Source organism: Castor canadensis, chromosome 10 (assembly GCF_047511655.1).
Source record: "Castor canadensis chromosome 10, mCasCan1.hap1v2, whole genome shotgun sequence".
Taxonomy (NCBI): Eukaryota; Metazoa; Chordata; class Mammalia; order Rodentia; family Castoridae; genus Castor; species Castor canadensis.
Genome location: NC_133395.1, coordinates 30,180,528 through 30,200,137, shown reverse-complemented (window position 1 = coordinate 30,200,137; position 19,610 = coordinate 30,180,528). Strand labels below are relative to the sequence as shown.

The 19,610-nt window shown below is 33.5% G+C and overlaps 1 protein-coding gene across 17 annotated transcripts in view; it reads right to left on the bottom strand.

Annotated features, from left to right (window-relative positions):
• Rbm26 (RNA binding motif protein 26) overlaps positions 1-19,610 on the bottom strand; it is an 84,025-nt gene that overhangs the window by 43,927 nt on the left and 20,488 nt on the right. For 10 of the 17 annotated variants that reach the window (XM_020186280.2, XM_074043161.1, XM_074043160.1 and 7 more), the window contains 8 exons: positions 13,486-13,604; positions 12,774-12,910; positions 9,452-9,540; positions 8,573-8,790; positions 6,688-6,948; positions 5,667-5,906; positions 5,070-5,240; positions 4,580-4,735 (listed from right to left, as the gene is read on the bottom strand). In XM_020186280.2, coding sequence (XP_020041869.1) covers positions 4,580-4,735; positions 5,070-5,240; positions 5,667-5,906; positions 6,688-6,948; positions 8,573-8,790; positions 9,452-9,540; positions 12,774-12,910; positions 13,486-13,604 — 1,391 coding nt within the window. The remainder of the gene's footprint in view (positions 1-4,579; positions 4,736-5,069; positions 5,241-5,666; positions 5,907-6,687; positions 6,949-8,572; positions 8,791-9,451; positions 9,541-12,773; positions 12,911-13,485; positions 13,605-19,610) is intronic. The other 7 variants (XM_020186285.2, XM_020186288.2, XM_074043170.1 and 4 more) reach the window with 3 other exon arrangements.

Below are 19,610 nucleotides of genomic sequence, written 5' to 3'. Positions count from 1 at the left end.
ATACCGAAAAGGTTCTGGCTCTTTTTCTAAATATATGTATTTTATAAGAAACAGCAATACATTTATACACTCAAATATAGTAATGCAAGGGATTTTTAACCAATTTCAAACATATTCTTTGATTTCACACCTAGCTATAAGAAGACTCAATTCTCACTTGCCAAGGTGACAAGATTCTGCCCAGGCACAGATTGTTCACGCCTATCATCATAGCTACTTAGGAGGTTAAGATTGGGAGGATCATGTCTCAAGGCCAGCCCAGGCAAATAGTTCACAAGGCTCTATCACCAAAGTAACCAAAGCAAAAGTAAACTGGAAGTATAGCTGAAGCAGTAGAGCTCTGAGTTCAAAGCCCAGTCACACCACTTCACCAACAATGAAAAAACAATGTAATTGTGCAGGCCACTACCTAAGGATAAAACCCATAGCCCCATCCCATGTCATCATTCTCACTACAAATCAACATGTAAAATGAACAAATAAATCACCTTGAGGAATCATGTTCATAGTTGTGAAAACAAATGCATAATCTATTATTTAAACACTATATTATATATCTATAATTCGAACACTAATCAAATGACTATTGAGAATTGGTAAAAGTTAAGAATGAAACAACACATTCATGTAACATATTAATGTAACTGAAAGCATACTTGAACTTAAAAGAAAAATATTTGAGGCTAAAATGCAGTACAAAAGAGCTATAAGTATGTGCTTTCAATATTTTATATATTTCTCACTAAAACAGTCTTCCTAACAACTTACTTTCCTTTTTATGTAGTCTACTGACTTTACTGGGTTTTTGTTTCCAGATTTCTCTGCTTCTCAATGTTATCCAGAGACAAAGGTCCAAAATCAATGCCCTAGAATTCTACCTTTCTGATGACACTGTCACTTTCCATCAACACTAAACACTTAATATTACAACTCAAAATACTCCATTTTTAAAATAAAATCTTATAAAAGCAGCTTCTCCATCATCTACCCAATTTCATCTCTCCATATCCCACAGCCATTTCCTAAGAGATGGCCAACTTGCTTCCTCACTATCACTGCCACCAACTCACTAATCCTCTGAAAACTGGCAGCTTCTCCCAATACTGCACTTAACATGCTTATGCTAAAAATCATGGACGTACGTGCTAGCTTGTTGACTAAGCCTATGAATACTTCTCAGTTCTCTTATTTGACTTCTAAGAAGCACTAACTCTGTTGGTTACCTTCTGATTCTTAGATAATATATTCTCTAGATTTCAGAAATCCCCAAACTGTTTTGTGCCTTTTTGGCTTCATTTTTTCAGTCCCCTATGCTAGCTCCCTTATTTACTTGGGCTACTTCATCTTACTCTATACAATCTCCCTAAAGCACCATGACTTCATTCATTTTATCCAGGGATTCTCAGGAGTAAGAGGGATATGAGGGGAGGAGGCTATCAGGACACCCAAGAAAGGCTTTTAGAGCCTATAACAGTCAAACCTGCCAATGCAGTGTGGCTCATTTCCTTACCCTTTACCTCCACTGATGTGATTCTAAAATCTGTACTTACTAGTCAGCTGTCTTTCATGAATCTCCTAAATTCCAAATTCTATCTCCCACTGGACATGTCTACTCAAATGACTTATGGTTACAAAATTACAATTTTGATACAAATTTATTTCCCTACTAAATCTGTCTTTTCTCAGCAAATAATATTACCACCTGCCTAATTACCCAAGGAAGAAACCTGCTGTCTGACTTTGGCCTTTCCATTACTCCTATTCTAACCCCCACAATTCAGTAAATTGTGTTGTCAATTCATTAAACTTAAATCTTTTCACTTCCCACTGTTACTGCCCTGGAGTAGCTACTGTCGCCTCTATTTTAGAATTCTTCAAATGTCTTATCTGGCCTTAATTCCCCCCATACCCCTTACTTCCTCTGTTTTAGAAACAAAGCTGGTTTCTCAAAAGTATAAAGTATGTGTGCCTTATCCACACCTTTGCTCTAAGTGTTTTATCCTGTATATATCTCCACAGATCAGTGGAAACATTCTGCAATAGCATTAGTGATGCTGGTACTTTCACATTACTAATTTTGTGCAAGATTTTTTTTATCTAATTTTTTATTGAATTCCTGCCTCCCAAGGCTGGTTCACTAGCCCTATTGGAGAAGCTTTGAGCTATCCAATATCCTTTTCTATTTTATTATGTTCTGTATCTGAAAGCTCACTAATGTGTTTTTCCTCTAGTAACTGAGACAGGTTTGCTCCAACTCATCTTTATTCACTCATTTACATTCCTTATTAATATTTACTTAAGGGGTTAAAAACAAAGATTGTATACCTCTTGGTATGCAGTCAGAAAATGTGTCTAATATGCTGTGCCTTCACTCAGTATCCTTTTAATAAATTGCTTTTCCTCCTTAAAATTGTCACCACTGGGTTTCTTGACTTAAACTGAAAAACTACTTAACCTTTCTGTCTATATCCAATCGTGGGAACATCTATCAAATTCTTCAACTCAGAAATACAGAAAAAATAATTATTACGACCTCTACGCCACTTTTACATTAGTAATCCCAAGGCATCAAAGGGCCTAAAATTTACCAACTATTTACTAATGATAACTCCCCATTAAGAATAGTAAGTGGTAACTGTGCATAAACATGTAACTATAACACAATAATTTATGATAAATTAAGGCCATCTTCTGACCACCAGAAATGTGCAATAATTATATAACAATATTATAAGTTTATTTACTTAACACAATCCAAGTCCATAAATTTGAAATCTTAATAGGGGAGAGAAGAGAAAGAACTGAAAAAAGATATGGACAGGCAATTTCTAATTTAAATGGGTTACTAAGTCAGTTGTTTGATACATTAAAAACAATGTTATCAAGTGTCTGCTTTACAAGCATGAAGCCTAGAGCTCAAACCTCAGTGCCACCAAAAACTAAAACAAAGCAAAACAAAAAAAAAAATGCTAGTAATGTAAAATACACTCCAAAACTAGCTCACAAAAATAGTATATGATACATTTGAGTAACAGTATTAAACACTATGTACAGTATGAATCTGAAAAAAAGGCACTCAGTTTCTCAGTATGCATGTCAGACATTTCTCCTCTCAATAGAAGCACTTTTTATAACTATGTACATGAAGAGATGAAATTACCATGACTCCATCTACCATGTAAAATTTATATACAAGGGAGTTTGATTTCTTCTCCTCTCAATTATAACTAGAAATTGACCTTACATGGAAATGAGCTTAATAAATAATACTCCATTATGGCATATATTAATGCTACTCCAAAAAAGCAAGGAAAGAAAGAGATGACCTGACTCGGAGCTCCCAGTAAGAGCAAGGAATACTGGTATGATTTAAAAAAAAAAAAAAAAAAAAAGAATGAAAGAGGATTAAAACCTTTGAACTAGCCAGGCAGGAGAGACATTCAGAGGTCAGAGGATGGTTAAATATTATGAAGAGCTATGATTGTTAAGTAGCTACTTTTCAATTACAAACAATGTATATATTCCTCTCACAGAAACTATTCAAAAAAACCTTTTTTTCTACTACTGTTGATGGTAATTATTGCAATATCTTAAGGATAATTTAAAAAGTAAAAGTGTATGATTTCAAAAAGGATATAAATTTTAATTAAATTGTTTCCCATACCCTCATCACAAACTTCTTCTAATATTCAATGCTCATAGTCTGATAGCTTCCACTGAACAAATAAAAAACAAAAAGTATGACTAGTCATGAATTTAATAATCCACAGTATGTACTGACTATTAAGTTGGAATTTTATTCACAAGTGATGAGCCTTGATTTTTTTTATTCTGGGTAGACATCAAGACAACTGGAATGCAAATTAATGAGTTTTAAAAGTTAACTGACATGGTTAAGGAAAAAGACATATTTTTACTAGCGTACATAGTATTTTCTATTCTGACAATCTCTCACTTTATCAAATGTTACCAATAGCAAATACTCCATCTTTCAATTATTGTAAACTGTGTCCATCCTCTAATCAGTTTAACCTCAAGCATTGCACTTTAGCCACCCTGGCTTGTAACTGCATCAGTCTACATTCTCTTTTAATAATTTTATTTTAAAAAGTCTGTTTCCTCAAAGGAAATTTTAGAAGATAACTAGTCACTTCATAACCCATAATTCCTTTTGCTTAAAAATATAAGCAAACCAATATAAAATTTTAACATTGTCAAGCAAACAAACAAAAAAATAATCAAGCACAAGTTTATACGGATAATTTCATTACCCAAACTAGGCCTTAGGAATTAAAGTATTACTCTCAAGAGTTCGAATGAACCAATTAAGACTACAGATGAAGCAAAATACAAAAAAAATTTTTAACATACTTTTGGGAAGCTCCCCCCTTAGATGGTAGAATAAAGGTGTTCCTGTACCACAAATATGGAACCATACATTACCTTTTCTCTCATGAGACCAAAAACACACAAAATCACCATCCCTTACTCAAACTCAATTAAATGCAGGACTAACTTTTCTGACAGATGTTTTCCTACTCCTGACATCATGAAAAGAAGAAAAGATTAATCATTCTACCTCTCGGTGGCAAATCCATGTCCCCAGATGTTAGTCCTATCAAGTTAGGCCTTTGTGCATGCACTCTGTGTCTATACATAGGTCTGGAAGTATTTGTTATGCTTGGAGCTTCAGGATTGTAGCCATCTGTGTCATATGTATCTGGTAATATAAAAACTGCAATTAAAAAACAATTATAAAACTCTACTTGGTAATTTTTTTAATACTGATAATAGAAAAAGTAAGCCATATAAGGTATCACTATTATAAAACTAACATGTTTTAATATGTATTAAAGTCTTTCTAAAAATACAAATTTTCCAAGAAAATAATCTTAACTGAGGGATTATTTAATATTAATTCACCAAGCCAACATGGTATTCTACATTTACTTATGTTAGAAAAATGGTACTGAGAGAACAATTAACTCTAGACATTTTGTAATTCCTCATCTAAATCTCTGCTTTAAAACTATATTGCATTATGAATACAGAGAAGACCAAAACTACACCTGCAGTGAAAAGAGAAGGTGGAGCAGGAGGAGGCTGGTGATGAATGCCAGTTGTTACTACAGTAGGAACAGAACTGGTTGCAGAGTTTGGAGGCGCATCCATGCCAGATGGCTGCAAAGGAGGAAGTGGAGGTGGTGGTCCTGTCAAAACCAAAGAATAAGAAATATCATCTGAAAGCAAACAAACAAAATAAATTATTGTACATACAAATACGATAGTCTCATTTGTTTTACACTAATATCTTCTATAAACACCAAGTTCTTACAAATAAGTTAGCTTTCTATGGTAAATATTCTTTAATGTAGTTCAAAACAGGCTTGCCTTAAGCTATCAAGGATTGCAGGTACCTGAGTATTACTAGTGATGTACATAATTCACAGCACCTTCTCAAACCACAATAACTGGCTTAGCATAGGCTACAACATGTAGACATACTCCAAATGGAAGTGTATATGTATTGCTCTTAATTTCTATCAAGCATTCCTGATCTTACTTCAGAAACTTTTAACAAAAGTAACCATCACACTATTAGCTTTATTTTAACGAATTATGAATGGACACATAATAAATACAGGCAAACAAACATGTCTACTGACCTGTGACAGGTGGGAGACTAGGTGGTAATGGACCTGGAGGTGGCACTGGGGGTCTAAGATTCACAGGTGGGGGTGTCAGAATTGGTGGAGGTGGGGGGAGTCCAGGAGGAGGTGGTCCTTCAACAACAGGAGGCTGTGCTGGAAAAGGCAGCATACCAGGAAGATTCACATCTTCTACAACTACTGGGTCACTTCCATGATCAAAAGGGCACATGTCTCCTCTCATACAAAAACCCTTTTCTGTGAAAAAAGAATTATTAGGAAGAAATGTGAAAAGTACTGGAAATACAAATTATCTCTGACTTAACAAAAGCTATTTCAAAATAAGAGTATTTTTAATATTGAGCAAAAATACAGCTAATTAGCCATTTCACAAAAGTCAGCTGCTAATTCTCAGTAATACACTTATCAAGTAACATACTAATCTAGCATACTCCTTAAAAATACAAAAAAGAATCACCAAATTAAAATAAGCATATGCAGATAAGACAATATAAAGCTTACTTATAGCCTTCAGTATGTTTTCTCATTTGAAACATTTTCTTTACTAAAATCTCTGACTTAAAACTAAGAGTATTCAACTGTGACTTAGTACTAGATAAGCCTTTTACAGTAACCCTTTTCTAAGTATTTGATTCTTTTATAAAAGTCTTATGGAGGTAATGTTTACACTTATAGACCCTACATATATTCCAATAATCAATGATTTCTAAAGTAAGTTTGTCAAAATGTTTTAGTAGTAAATTCTAGGAACATTAACTCAGTAAATATTTACTCTTATTTGGTAACCTTCAACTATGTATTTAAGACTTACTTGCAAATACGTACTATCTTTAAATTGGTACTCAATGAAGAGGGGTGACTAATTTAAGTATTAGGGAACTCATAATGTGATAAAGACTATTGCTCAATATTTCTAATATCAGACGTAAATCTTTTTGAATAACTGTTCAACCTAAACTAAGAGCAAGGTAGCTGCAAATATTAATTTGATAAGTCATTAAATAGTTCAAAGACTTACCATCATAGTCTCTACACCGTTTCTTTGGCATTGGTGGTCTTACGTAAGAGTTATGGTCCACCTGATCTTCATGAAATTCTGACCAACTTTCGGTAGTGTTGTTACCATGATGAGTAGGAGCAATTACAGTAATGGTGCTGCTCAAAGTAGGGACAGGATAGTGGCCAGATGAAATATTAGGTACCGAAGAAACTGGAGTATAATTATTTTCTAATGGATCTGTTCTATCCAGGTCGTATTTAGGCTTTACCAGATCCCTTTCTGCAACAAATATAAATATAAAACCATGCTCTTTTACTAAAAACAATAACAAAAACCCAGCCATGTCCCAGATCTAAGAAACACTGGCATTTTCTAAACAGAAAAAAAAGTTCAAATTTAGCACAAGCTTCCTTTATATTAAAAACTAGTCAATTTTAGAGTGTTTCAGGATCAGCTATTTCTTTTCACCATAACCTAAACTATAACCTAGACACAAAATTGCTCTACCTTGGTTTTTCCTTCAAGGTTTGTTTGTAGAAAAAAACATTTTTGTTTCTTTGCATAATCTTAGTATGCATACTTGGAATCCATAAAACAAAACCATGCAAAGGATGATTGTTTCCTATAATGAACATTTTGCTGTTACCCATCTAAAGATACTACCATGATTGTTATAATGAACACTATTCATAAGATAAGAATAGATTAACAAAGGGGGGGAGGAGTTTACATTGAACAGAAACAAAGAAACAAACTAGTCTTCATATGGTTCCAAGGAAAAACAAAAGATATTAAGGAGACTAGGTAAAAGAAACAATGTGCAAAGAGACCTAAGTTGCACCAACATTACAGTGGAAGAAATACTGTAAGAGAAGAATAACAGAATATAGGGCTTACACAATGGCCATAAACAGAAATTGAAGTTTGAGTAAAAGTGTTTTAGTCCAAGATGTTTTGGTTATTTTACTGTAATTATTTTCCCTTCAATAACATACAGTGGAAGAGAAATTATACATATTGGATAGCTATGCTCCTGTAAACATACACATTTGAAATGAATTTTAAAAACTTTTTTATTATTATTTTGAGGTATAACTGATACGTAAAAAAGCTAAATATAATTAAGGTATACAATGTAATGAGGCTTCATTTATGTACACATCTGTGAAACCAACATTACCAAAATAATGAGCATACTTATCACTCCCAAAAGTATCCTCAGATCCCCTTGCAATCTGTAATCCATCCTTCCTTTACCTCACCTTAGGCAAAACTGATTTGCTTTTTGTCATCATAAATTAGCTTTTAATTTTCTAAAATTTTATAGACATGTACTTCTATCTAGCTTCTATAACTCAACATATTTTGAGATTCAGTTACTTTGTTACATCTATCATTGTTCTTTCCTTTTTATTCATGATATAGCATGGGTATTGATGTGCTTATTCACCTGCTGATAACTTGGATTGTTTCTGCTTTTGTCTATTACAAATAAAGCTGCCTGGTCACTGTGCACAAGTCTTGGTGTGAACATATGCTTTCATTTCTTCTAAGTAAATATCTAGGAGTGGAATGTGTGGGCTATTTGCTAGATGCAGGTTTAATATTTTAAGACAGTCTCAAAGTGTTTTTTAAAAAGTCACCTTTACCTACATTCTCACAAACACTGAATAGTATTTTTCACTATGGCCATGCTGTTAAGTGTACACTGGTAATTAACTGCAATTCTAATTTGGACGCAATGAAATTTTTAAAAACCATTCACTTGGTCCACAGAATACATGAAAATAGAAAAACTTGAAGACAACACTAGAGAAATGTTAAACAATTCTAAAAGTCCCTTAAACATGGAACTCTTTCACAAATAAGAATGCTAACTAAGATATATATATGTATTATTTACCCCTGCTTCGTGTTCGGCTTCTGCTTCTAGTCCTACTTCTATCTCTATCTCTGTCACGCAGCCTCTCTTTACTCCAACTTCGACTCCGACTCCTACTGTAACTGCGGCTTCGTCCTCGTCTTCTATTGTACCGGTCTCTGTATGAGTCTCTCCGAGGAGGGTTACGATCATAATCTCTTTTTCGAGAACGATCATCTTTTTTTCTCTCATCACGACTTCTGAAGAAACACACGATCACTTTTATGTAAAGAAGACTCGAGAGGATATAGGGGAAAACTCCAAACATGAAAGCTACTTCATTTTTGTAACATCATAATTTTCGATCCCACCCTCAGGATACATATCCAGGACACTCAAACAAACAACAACAAAAAAACCCCTGAGTTTAAGTACTTGCTCTAACATCTTTTTAAAAGAAAAAACCTCTCTAATCTTTACTACACATATCAACAACTACAGTTAGGCAACAATATATAAAAGCGTCTATGCCTTATGTTATACATGTCTTATATTACAGTCTTATACATGTAATCTAATAATCATGTATCACAAGCATTATGTTCTAAACGTTTCTGAAACATTAATGGAAAAAACAGTTTAATCAGGCTAAAGAGAAACTTCAAATGAAAAATAATCTCTCATTAAGATTCCACTGGAATCTGAAGATAGGAATAAAAATAATAGTAGCAACTAATATACTTCAAACACTGTTCTAAACCTCATTTGCAAGACATGAAAATCTGACCTAGACATTCTTGGTAGGAAAAAAAAGAGGACATAGTTACACTTTCCTGGACAAATAAAAGAGGAGACAATACTTGCCCTATGTAAAAGACAATCAAAGTCTAAGCATTGAGAATTGTTCAGTAAGTCATTTACCTATTTTCTCTGTATCGCGAGCTTGACTGGGGAGGGCTGTGATTTAGCCTTCTAGAAAACTTCTTCTCTCGTTCTTCCTCCTTTGTGATCTGAAAGACACACACATACACAAAACTCTGTAAGTTTGGCAAGTTATCCCTTTCTATGTTAATATTTCAAATGACTTAGTATTAAAATTAATTAATATGATATAGGAGCAAAATTATCATCTATAAATATAGAAACAAAATACATTTCTCTAATAATTACAATGATTTAACCATAATAATCTGCTGAAAGTTAAAGTGAACAGAAAAGAAATTCATAAATCTTTGCCTTCGATAATAGGGAACATTTTAAGCTAATGTCTTCACTTCAACATAATGAATGGAAAGCCAATGTTATTACCTCTTTCAAAAGTCTGATATACATTCATGTTTTGGTTTCTTGGGATTTGGTCTCATATCAAAGAATACAGGAGAACACATCAGAACTGACCAAGTCATAAAAAAAAGAAGGGTATTTAAGAAAACAATATATATAGTGAAATAGTTCACCAGTTTCATATAATACCGTATCAGCTATGTACTAATGTTTACTACATGAGGCTTCCATGCATATAATTACTAGAAAGCAAGAAAAGGAAACATTCCTTTGATCAATACTACTTTTTCCAGACTGTACTGTTGAAAAACAGACTCCATAGGGAGTTAGTGATTAGACAAATTCAGGAGATATTGACAAGAACTTCTGTAAATATGTTAGAGCTTAAGATTATACCTTTTTAGTAAGAACCCTAAAATATTCTGATGCAGGTAATCTACAGATGGGATACACATGTCCCAGTTTATACCAGCTTTTCTAGCATCCCTTTAGATAAGAGCCTCTTACTATGAAAAGCAGGCCACCTGAATAAATGGAAATTCTGTGAACAGAACCAATTAGGAAAATCAATAAAGTATTCTTTCAACAGTTTGTGCATTTTAATCCCCATCAAGTACTTTTCTCTTCCTGTCCACTCCAAAATCTCCTTCCAACCCAGTCAAAAATTTGTACATGATAAATATATTGGGGGGCAGAGTTGTTTTGTTTTTTTCTTTTTGAAGCAGGGTCTTGCTATATATATGTATGTAGTGCAGCTTGGCTGGAACTCATAATCCTCATTTCTCAGCCTTCTAAGTTCTAGAATTATAGGTGTGAGCCACCACATTCGGCTCTCCTGATGTATTTTCCCTTCTATTTACCTCATTGCATTCTTACGAGTAATTTATGTTGACAGCCATATTCTATAGTACATGCCCAACTGGGAACTTTCAGTACCCACAGCATTTTAAATTCATACTTGCACCTGACATTTTGATAATTCTGGAAGATCAGAGATAAACATCCTCCACAACTGCTCAAGAAAACTGTGATGAAGCATTACAGAAGCAATACACATAACACTAATGTTTTGCCACTAACTTGCATTAGGAAAACTGCTTCTTAAATAAGGGCCCGTGTTAAAACATGGCCATTGTCTTAATTTTGAGAACTAAAATATAGCTAAAACTAGATGTTGTGACACATGCCTGAACTCCAGCTACTTCAGAGACTGAAACAGGGGGAATCACTTGTGCTCAAGAATTCGAGATCAGCCTAACCAACATAGCAAGGCACCATCTTAAAGAAAATAATTAATTATATATGTGTACACATATATATGAATGAATCTGTGTGTACACTATATATGAAATTTATGACAACAAAACTGTGGAACCAACCAAATTTCAGTGGGAAAAACTTAAATCACTGTATATCTCTACGTGGCACAAGCAACTAGCAATACAATTATCTTCTGTCTGTTCCTAATATATCCCTTACACTGCTAGGTATGAAACATGCACAGTTATGAAGTTACATTTCTGGTTTTCTACAGATAAACTGAATGGAGAGTATGTGTGTGTGTATGAGAGAGAGTGTATGCATATGTAAGCACACAAGTGAGTATAATATAAACATATGTAAATATATTCTCTATATTTGTATATGTAAATATATTCTCTTTTTGTCTCTATAGAGATAAAAATACATTGAGAAATATTATGTAACATCATGTATGTATGTATTATTATGTAAGAAACTATGCTGCTTATATAATATGGGAAAAGAGTAAGGAGGAAAAAAAACAAAGGTCACAACCTCACCTCCCACTGTACAACACTCTCAACAGTAACAACCACCACCATTTAATGAGGACCTACATATACCCTACACTATGTCAAATGCTTTATATACATTATTTTACTTATTCCTCAGTACAACCCTAAATATTGCTATTTCACAGTAGAATAAACTGACACCCTGAAAACTAGTGTTTTCAACACCACATACCAGTGAGTTACACAGCCAAATTTTTAATCAAGACATGTTTAGCCTAAAGTTAGGCTGAATGCAGAAATGCTATAACTTAATTGCCAATCATTATTTTCTCTGGAATTACAATCTTTAAACATCAAATTGGGAAAACTACAAGACTATTAAATAAGAGTAAACAGAGAAGATTCTAAAATGCAGTTAAAAATTCACAATCTCTTAAAAGCCTGAAGTCATTTCTACTGCCCTGTGAAGGTCCTTACGTTTGACTACCTTAAAATAGCCTAACAAATGCATGAAAGACTGATTCAAACAAATTTACTGTTATTGTAATGATTGTCATAGAACACAAATCCTAAGACTCCACATCTACAAGATACTTGGCAGAAAAGTTAAAAGCAGACCTAAAACTGCTATCCTTAAAAGGGCCTACTTGTAACACTTATCCTTGGGCTGGCTCTGAAAGCTTTGATTTCTGGAAGGTTCCCACATTTCCTCAATCAGAATGGCTCAATGTGCTTAAATTATTTGTGAAAACAATATGGTTTATGCTAAACACCTGCTTTCCTCCTGAGATTCTGGAACTTTGGTGTGTATTACATAATAGGTGTCCACCCTAAATACAAACACTGAATATGGAGTCTCTAACAAGCTTCCGTGATTCACATGTGTTGTCACAACTCTTTGCTAAATAAAGTTAAGCAAGACCTAAGTGACTCCAAGGATTTTGGAAGCTGGTGCCTGTTTTTCACCAGATTTGACCTCTATACCTTTAAGCTTTCCTAACTCTGGTTTATTTTTTTTTGCATTAGTAGGTCATTGCCATAAATATGACTATATGCTGAGTCCTGTGAGTGCTCCTAGTGAAATCATTAAATCTAGAAGTGGGTCTTGAGGACTCCTAACACAAAAATACAAAAAGAAAACTCAGTTTAATTATGCCTTGTATGTGTTTAAAGAACCTATAAACTATAATACAAATTCTTACCTCTTCCTTTTTTATGTCTTTTTCTTGATGCTGAAAAAATTCTACCTTCAGGCTTCCTGTGGATGGCTGCTCTGGAGGAGGTAGATAACTCTTTGTATTCACAGCATCAAAAAGTTTTTCCACAAATATTTGTGTCTCTAAAAATACAACCAAAAAACAACAGATTAGAAGACATTTACTACCCCTGAACTGCCAAAGGGTTGGGGGAGACATTACTAGCCCAGTACCCCAACTCCACCCCCAAAAAGGACATTTATTAAGATCTTAATTTTCCACTACTACTCACCAGACCTGTAATATGATGAAATATACCCTCACTTTTATAAACCTAGAAATTATACTAAGACCAATATCTTCCCAACCAGTGTACAATGGCACAAGACCCATGGTGATGATAATTCATTAAATTTTCAATACTGGAATGAGCCAAGCCTCTAGGTCAGTTGTTTCCAGTCATATTTAGTCATCTTCATGAAGTCCACCCAGTTAATATAAACATAAATACTATTATTATCTAGATGTGAGCAAAGTACAGAAAAGTTGAAAAGGATTAGGCTAGAAAACATTCAAAGTAGTTTCCTAGGGAATATTATCTTTAAATAAACATTCATTTTCTAAATCTTTTAACCCATGTAAGAAAAAATATGAGCATGCCTTAAGAATGAGGATAACTTACTAAAATAAAATAGTATGTTAAAACCAAAAATCTTACCTTTCTGAAGAAATACATCCAGTTGATCAATACACAATGCCTTGAGCTCTTTTTCACTTTTGTCTTTCTTTACCAAAGCCAAAACGTATTTTGCTAGGGCTGATGGATCCGCATCACAGCTAAAGAAAAAAAACAATGTTGAAGGAAATTCATCCATGAATACCTGAAAATTCTATAAAGTCCACTCAAAAACTGACTTGGAAGGTATGACAAAAGTTAAATGAGTTAATATATATAAGCACTTAGTTCATGGAAGGCACTGAAAAACTGTTCTTACATACTTTACACACCATATGTGCCATCATTTCTTAACATATCACAATATATATTAATTAACCAGAAGAAAAGTCTACCAATAGGATCGAATATTTTAGGAATTTAGATTTGATAAAGATGGCATTCAAATCAACAAAAAGAGATGATCTATACATAAATGGTATTTAGCAATTTGGCAGATAACTTTTAAAAAGTAAACCCTAATTTATTACAAATACAAAAAAACTGTAAAAACACAAAACCACTGAAAAGAATCAAGGGAAATGAGAAAAGAAAGCTCAGTGCATAATTCATTACAATAAGACAATTTCCCCAGCACTTAAGTTTCTATCAGTCAAGACCAGCACTGTAACAGGAAAAAAAAAAAAAAAGGTATGGATACTAAAAAGAATGAACAAGGCATTCTTAAATATGAGTAAAAATTCAAACTCATGTGTAAAGGACTGCAAATTTAGGCTACAATGAAATACTATTTTTCAGGTTGAAAAAATTCCAAAATCATAAAATATATTCAGGCAAGAACTCAGGAAGCAAGCAATTTATACATATCGCGCTCCCACAAGTACACTGGTGTCCTCTAGGGAGTGTTTTGGTAGTATTGTACAATCTGACTCACCAATTCTACTTCCATGAATCTATTCTTCAAATATAATCATTATGTTCAAATGACCTGTGTAAGTAATTCATTAGTATCTAATTGTGCAAATGTCCATTTAAAAAGAAATGGAAAAATACTAAATTCACACAAAAGAATGACAAGTAACGAAAGGACACACAAATAAATGATCAAGTTTACATATCTTAATCAATTTGCTAAATTTAAAAAGGTATACACAATATTAAGGAATCACAGGAGAGATAACTACAAATAAACAGTGGAGGAAAATGCGAGTCCATTCGATACGTTTAACATAACCTTCATTTTTATTACTATTGGCAATTTTAACTCTTAACAGCAATAAACACAAAATACAGAACCCATATTTTCCACATAAGGCTCAGATGCTAAAATATTAATAAAATAACCTATGCACATTTAAGCTAGAAAATACTGCAAGACACACCAAAATATTTCAATTCCTATATATTTGGAACAAAATGTAAGTTTTATAAATTTACAGTAGTAAATGTCACTGGAATAAAAAAGTACACCTGGAAGACAGTGCTGTTTTGATTGAACAGTAGAATCACTTATGGAAAAACCTGACTACAAGAGTACTGACAGGCCTAATTCAACCATCTTAGTTTGCTTTGTTTTATCAAGGCTGCACAAACTGAGTCTGAGTGTCAAGAGTTGAAAGCTACTCTATTAAAACAGTAATATAGCTGGGTATGGTAGTGCACACCTCTACTCCTAGTTACTCGAGGTAGAGGCAGGAGGATCTCAAGTTTAAAGCCAGCAGGAGCAAAAGGGTAGTGAGATCTTGTCTCAAAAACAAAAATAAAAGCAAAGGAGTGGGAGGCATTACCCAAATGGTAGAATGCTTGCCGAGTACACAAGAGACTCTGGGTTTAATTCCCAGCACCACAAAAGAAAACAAACAAAACTCCAGTTTTTATTATACATGCTATTTAGAACCCTTAGTCTATGTATCACCATGGTGATTTTAAAAAGAACATCCTCCAATTCTTCACTCGTCCTCTAAAAGGTAAATAGCCTAATTCCCCACCCCTCAAAAATAGCCTCAGTTTTCTCCCCAAAAAGATTATAATGGCAGAATGATGGTGTGTCTTTCTTCTGAGACTAGGAATGTGATGTCCTCCTTGCTTTCAACCACCTGTTCTAGAGATATCAGCTGCTATGCCCCAAGGAAACTCAGGCAGCTGGATGGAGAACACGAGGCAACAAAATGAGGGCTCAAGTCAATGGCTATCAAGGAGCTGAGGCCTCCTGCCAATAGTCCTTTGTGAGTGAGTTTGGAAGCAGATTCTGTAGTACCAGCAGAACTGCAGCTGTGATGAACAGCTTGACTACAATTTCACAAGAGACACTGAGTCACAAATACCCAGCTAACCTGCTTCCAAATACCTGACCATGAAAACTGTGAGACATGTCTCCTTTGCTACTAAGTTTCAGTGTAATTTGTTACTCAGTAATCACAAGCCAACATTTCTCATAAATCTATTTTCACTGATTTACAAAGACTTAAAAGTGAATTGAAACTTAAATACTGAAAATTAAACTTCAATGGTATATGAGATTTATTAAAAAACTTTTACTTTCAGAAATATATTCAATATACTTATACCAATGTCAATCTATTAACACTGAATCAGAAACCATAAAAGAATTCTTACTCAGGTAACATGAATAAGCACAACCAAATAGACATCAATTTACTAGATATTAAGTTTACTGGAAATCATTATACATAATATGATTACTCTGTTAGTTTTATTGCAACTGCTATTAAACTCAGAGTCTACATTAAGTCCAAATGCTACTAACCTGATATTACATTTGCCTGTTGTGGTGACTTTTCAATTTAATGATGGTTTTCTAATGACAGTTATTCCACTTTCTATTTTGCTAAGTCAATACCAAATCTATTCCATTCTCATGCCATTATGCTTAAATGGAATAGTTTAAAAGTTTTAAAATGTTAGCAGCTAAAAATCTGGAAGAAGACTTTTGCAGTTTTGTAATTACTATGTTCTGTGTACTACAGTTTAATAAAACAGCAGGCAGAACTCCTGAACAATCTTTGCTCAACACTTGTAAGAAGCAATTTTCATTGAAGCAAAAAACCCACAAGAAACAAACTACTATATACAGAAATTCTAAACACTCAAGACAGTCTGAAAAGCACTACTTTTTAAATTTTATTGAGTTCAAATTATATACAGTCAAGGTTTATAACTTTACATTCAATTGCAAAACAAATGAATATGGCACTTGGGACATAACTGTCCTTAAATTTTGTAAGTTGTGTTAATGTTATTTCAATATTTTGAAAAACAGAAAAGATACATACTTGCAAATTACATACAGCTGAGTAGAAAATAACCTGAGACACAGATGTTTAGAAATATATCAAAATGTTGATGATCGGGGACAGAAAGGTAAAACATGTTCTCTCTTTCACTTCATTAAAAGTGCCAATGACTTTTTCCAAATAATCAGAGGGCTCCTAAAGGCTAACTGTAAACTGCCTGAAAGAGCTCGTCATTAGAATGGTTTCAAGCAGAGTCTGAACAGCCCCTTACAAACAATGAGCCAGTAAGCAAACACCTCATAAAGAAACATAAAGGAGTATAATCCTTACATTTAATTTTGTTCATGAGATGTTGTACAAATATATGAATATAGCATTCTTTTCTATTGCTGATCAATATACAAGAAATTTTCACACTATACTACACTATAAATAAAAAACTCTATGAAAGACAGTTTTATAGAAAACACTGAAACTTGAAAATGGAATTTCTTAACTTTGGTGTGTGTTCTCTGGGCTTAATAGTACCTGAAGGAGAGTATTGAGAGAGTAAGAAAATATTATGTAGAAATTCTTCTTACTAGATCAATAGGACATTTCTATCAGGGACCCTTTTTCATCTTCATGAAGCTCAGTGACTAAAATAAGAAAATAATGTATTATGTTGATTTTAGTATAGTATCCAAATATCACATTCACTAACTTGCTCAATACTTAATATTCACTCATTTGACACAACTTGGGAAAAAACAGTCCCTATCCCCACAGAATTTACACTGGCATGAGGAGAGATTGATTGACCATGACTGGATGGATAGACAGATGGATGATTGATAGATAAGACAGATAGATGGAAGGAAGCAATAACACACATCTATATAATGTATTACCACGTACATAAATGCTCTGAAGAAAAGTAATCCAACATTAAGGGATAAAGTATAGAAGAGGGAAGAATATTTAGAGGTAAGAAGGGAAACAGGAAGGAATTATGAATACAATTAGATAAGATCACTGGTGAAGGACTCTACTGAAGTGACATTTAAATAGTGACCTGAATTTAGTCAGGGAACCGAATAGAGTATAAGCATGTTTCATGGCTATCTGGAAAAAGAACACCCAGGCCAAGAGAACCAAACAGAAAGTTCCTGCGATAGGAGTCTAATTGACACAGGATAAGAAGAAAAAAAAAAAAGATTCCAGTGAAATGTAGCAAAGTGATCATTCATGGCAATTTCCAATCTCTCACCTCTTAAGGATTTCAGATTAACTGCTTGAGTGAGCTTTGGCAAATTATCCAAATTACTATGAATTCATTTACACAATTACTTAGAAACACAAAAATAAAATTTATCAATCTCTGAATACACTGTGCTTAAGGATACAACTAGTGAGAACACATTTTTCATTTTTTTTTAGATACTGTGATTGGAGATCCAGACTCATGCACACCTTTTTAAAGGATAGTGGTGCCTATTTATGGGGTCATTTCTCCTGGATACTATGGAAGGAGGGAAATGCACCTACCAAATAAGTTAAAGAAGCAAAGGAAATAGAGAAAGTCAAATGTTACAACAAAATCTTCCCCAAAGAATGAAATTTTTTAATAGTTTAAATAACTAGACTCAAATAGTCCCTAGAAATAAAGGCTGGAGTAATAATTCTAATACACTCATTCTACTAGTGTGTTTTAGTTTATAGTTTATGATTGTTAGAAATGAGAGCAAAATAAAGAAAGTTTTAACATTATAATACAATATTTGAAAAAGTTTATTTTGCTCAAGTTTCTTGGTGGCTTTAAAAATTCAGTGGAAGATAACTGATGGAATTTAACCTAAGTTTCCATTTTAAGTAATCTTGAAAAGGAAGAGCTGGAGGTGGTAGGGGGAATTAAAAATTAAATTTAAATATATTAACTCTAACTTTAGAACATGGATATATACACCCACATCTGTTCCTACCAAATTCTCATTTTATATCCATGAAAATCTAATTTGCATAAAAGTCATGATTCTATATTCTGTACTTAGAATTACTCTTAAAAATCAAATTTCATTGCAATGAAGTATACACTGAAAAATTTAATTGCTATAGTTTATTATGCTGCTTCATTGAAATTCACATAAGGCAAAAATAGATTGTCTACTTTTTACAGCAAAAGTTACTCATTAAGATTTTACACCTAATTCATTCTACAAAATTACCAAGACATAGTTAAACCTGATCTATACACAAGTATAGCACAATTTGCTGTTTAATGTATTAATTATAGAAAATAATGGGCTTCATTATATTTTCATATATGTATATAATGTACTTTGATTGTATCTCCACTACCCTCTAATCTCCCCTCTCTTCTCCCATGGGTCCCCTTCCTCTTCTCAAATACCACCCCCCCTTCTACTTTCACATCTTTTAAAAATCAAAAAAACTAGATGTTGCATGTCTTTTTGAATCTGGCTTATTTCACTTATGTTCATCTCCAGTTCCACCTATTTTGCTGCAAACTACCTACTTTCATTCTTCTTTATGGCTAAACAGTACTCCATTGTGTACATACAGCACATTTTCTTCATTCATCCACTCATGGGCACCTAGGCTAATTCTATAACTTGGCTGTTGTGAATACTGCAGAATAAACTAAGTATGAAGGTATCTCTACTGTATGCCAACTTTGATTCCTTTGGGTATTTACTCAGGAGTGGTACAGCTGGATTATATGGTAGCTTCATCTTAAGTTCCTTGAAGAACTTCCATACCAATTTCCTTGGTAGCTAACCAATTTACATTCCCAGCAACAGTGCATAAGGGTTCTATTTCCCCCTACATCCTCACCAGAATTTGTTGTCTGTTTTCTTGAATGGAAACACTCCAGCCATTCTGACTGGGATAAGATGAAATCTCAATGTTTTT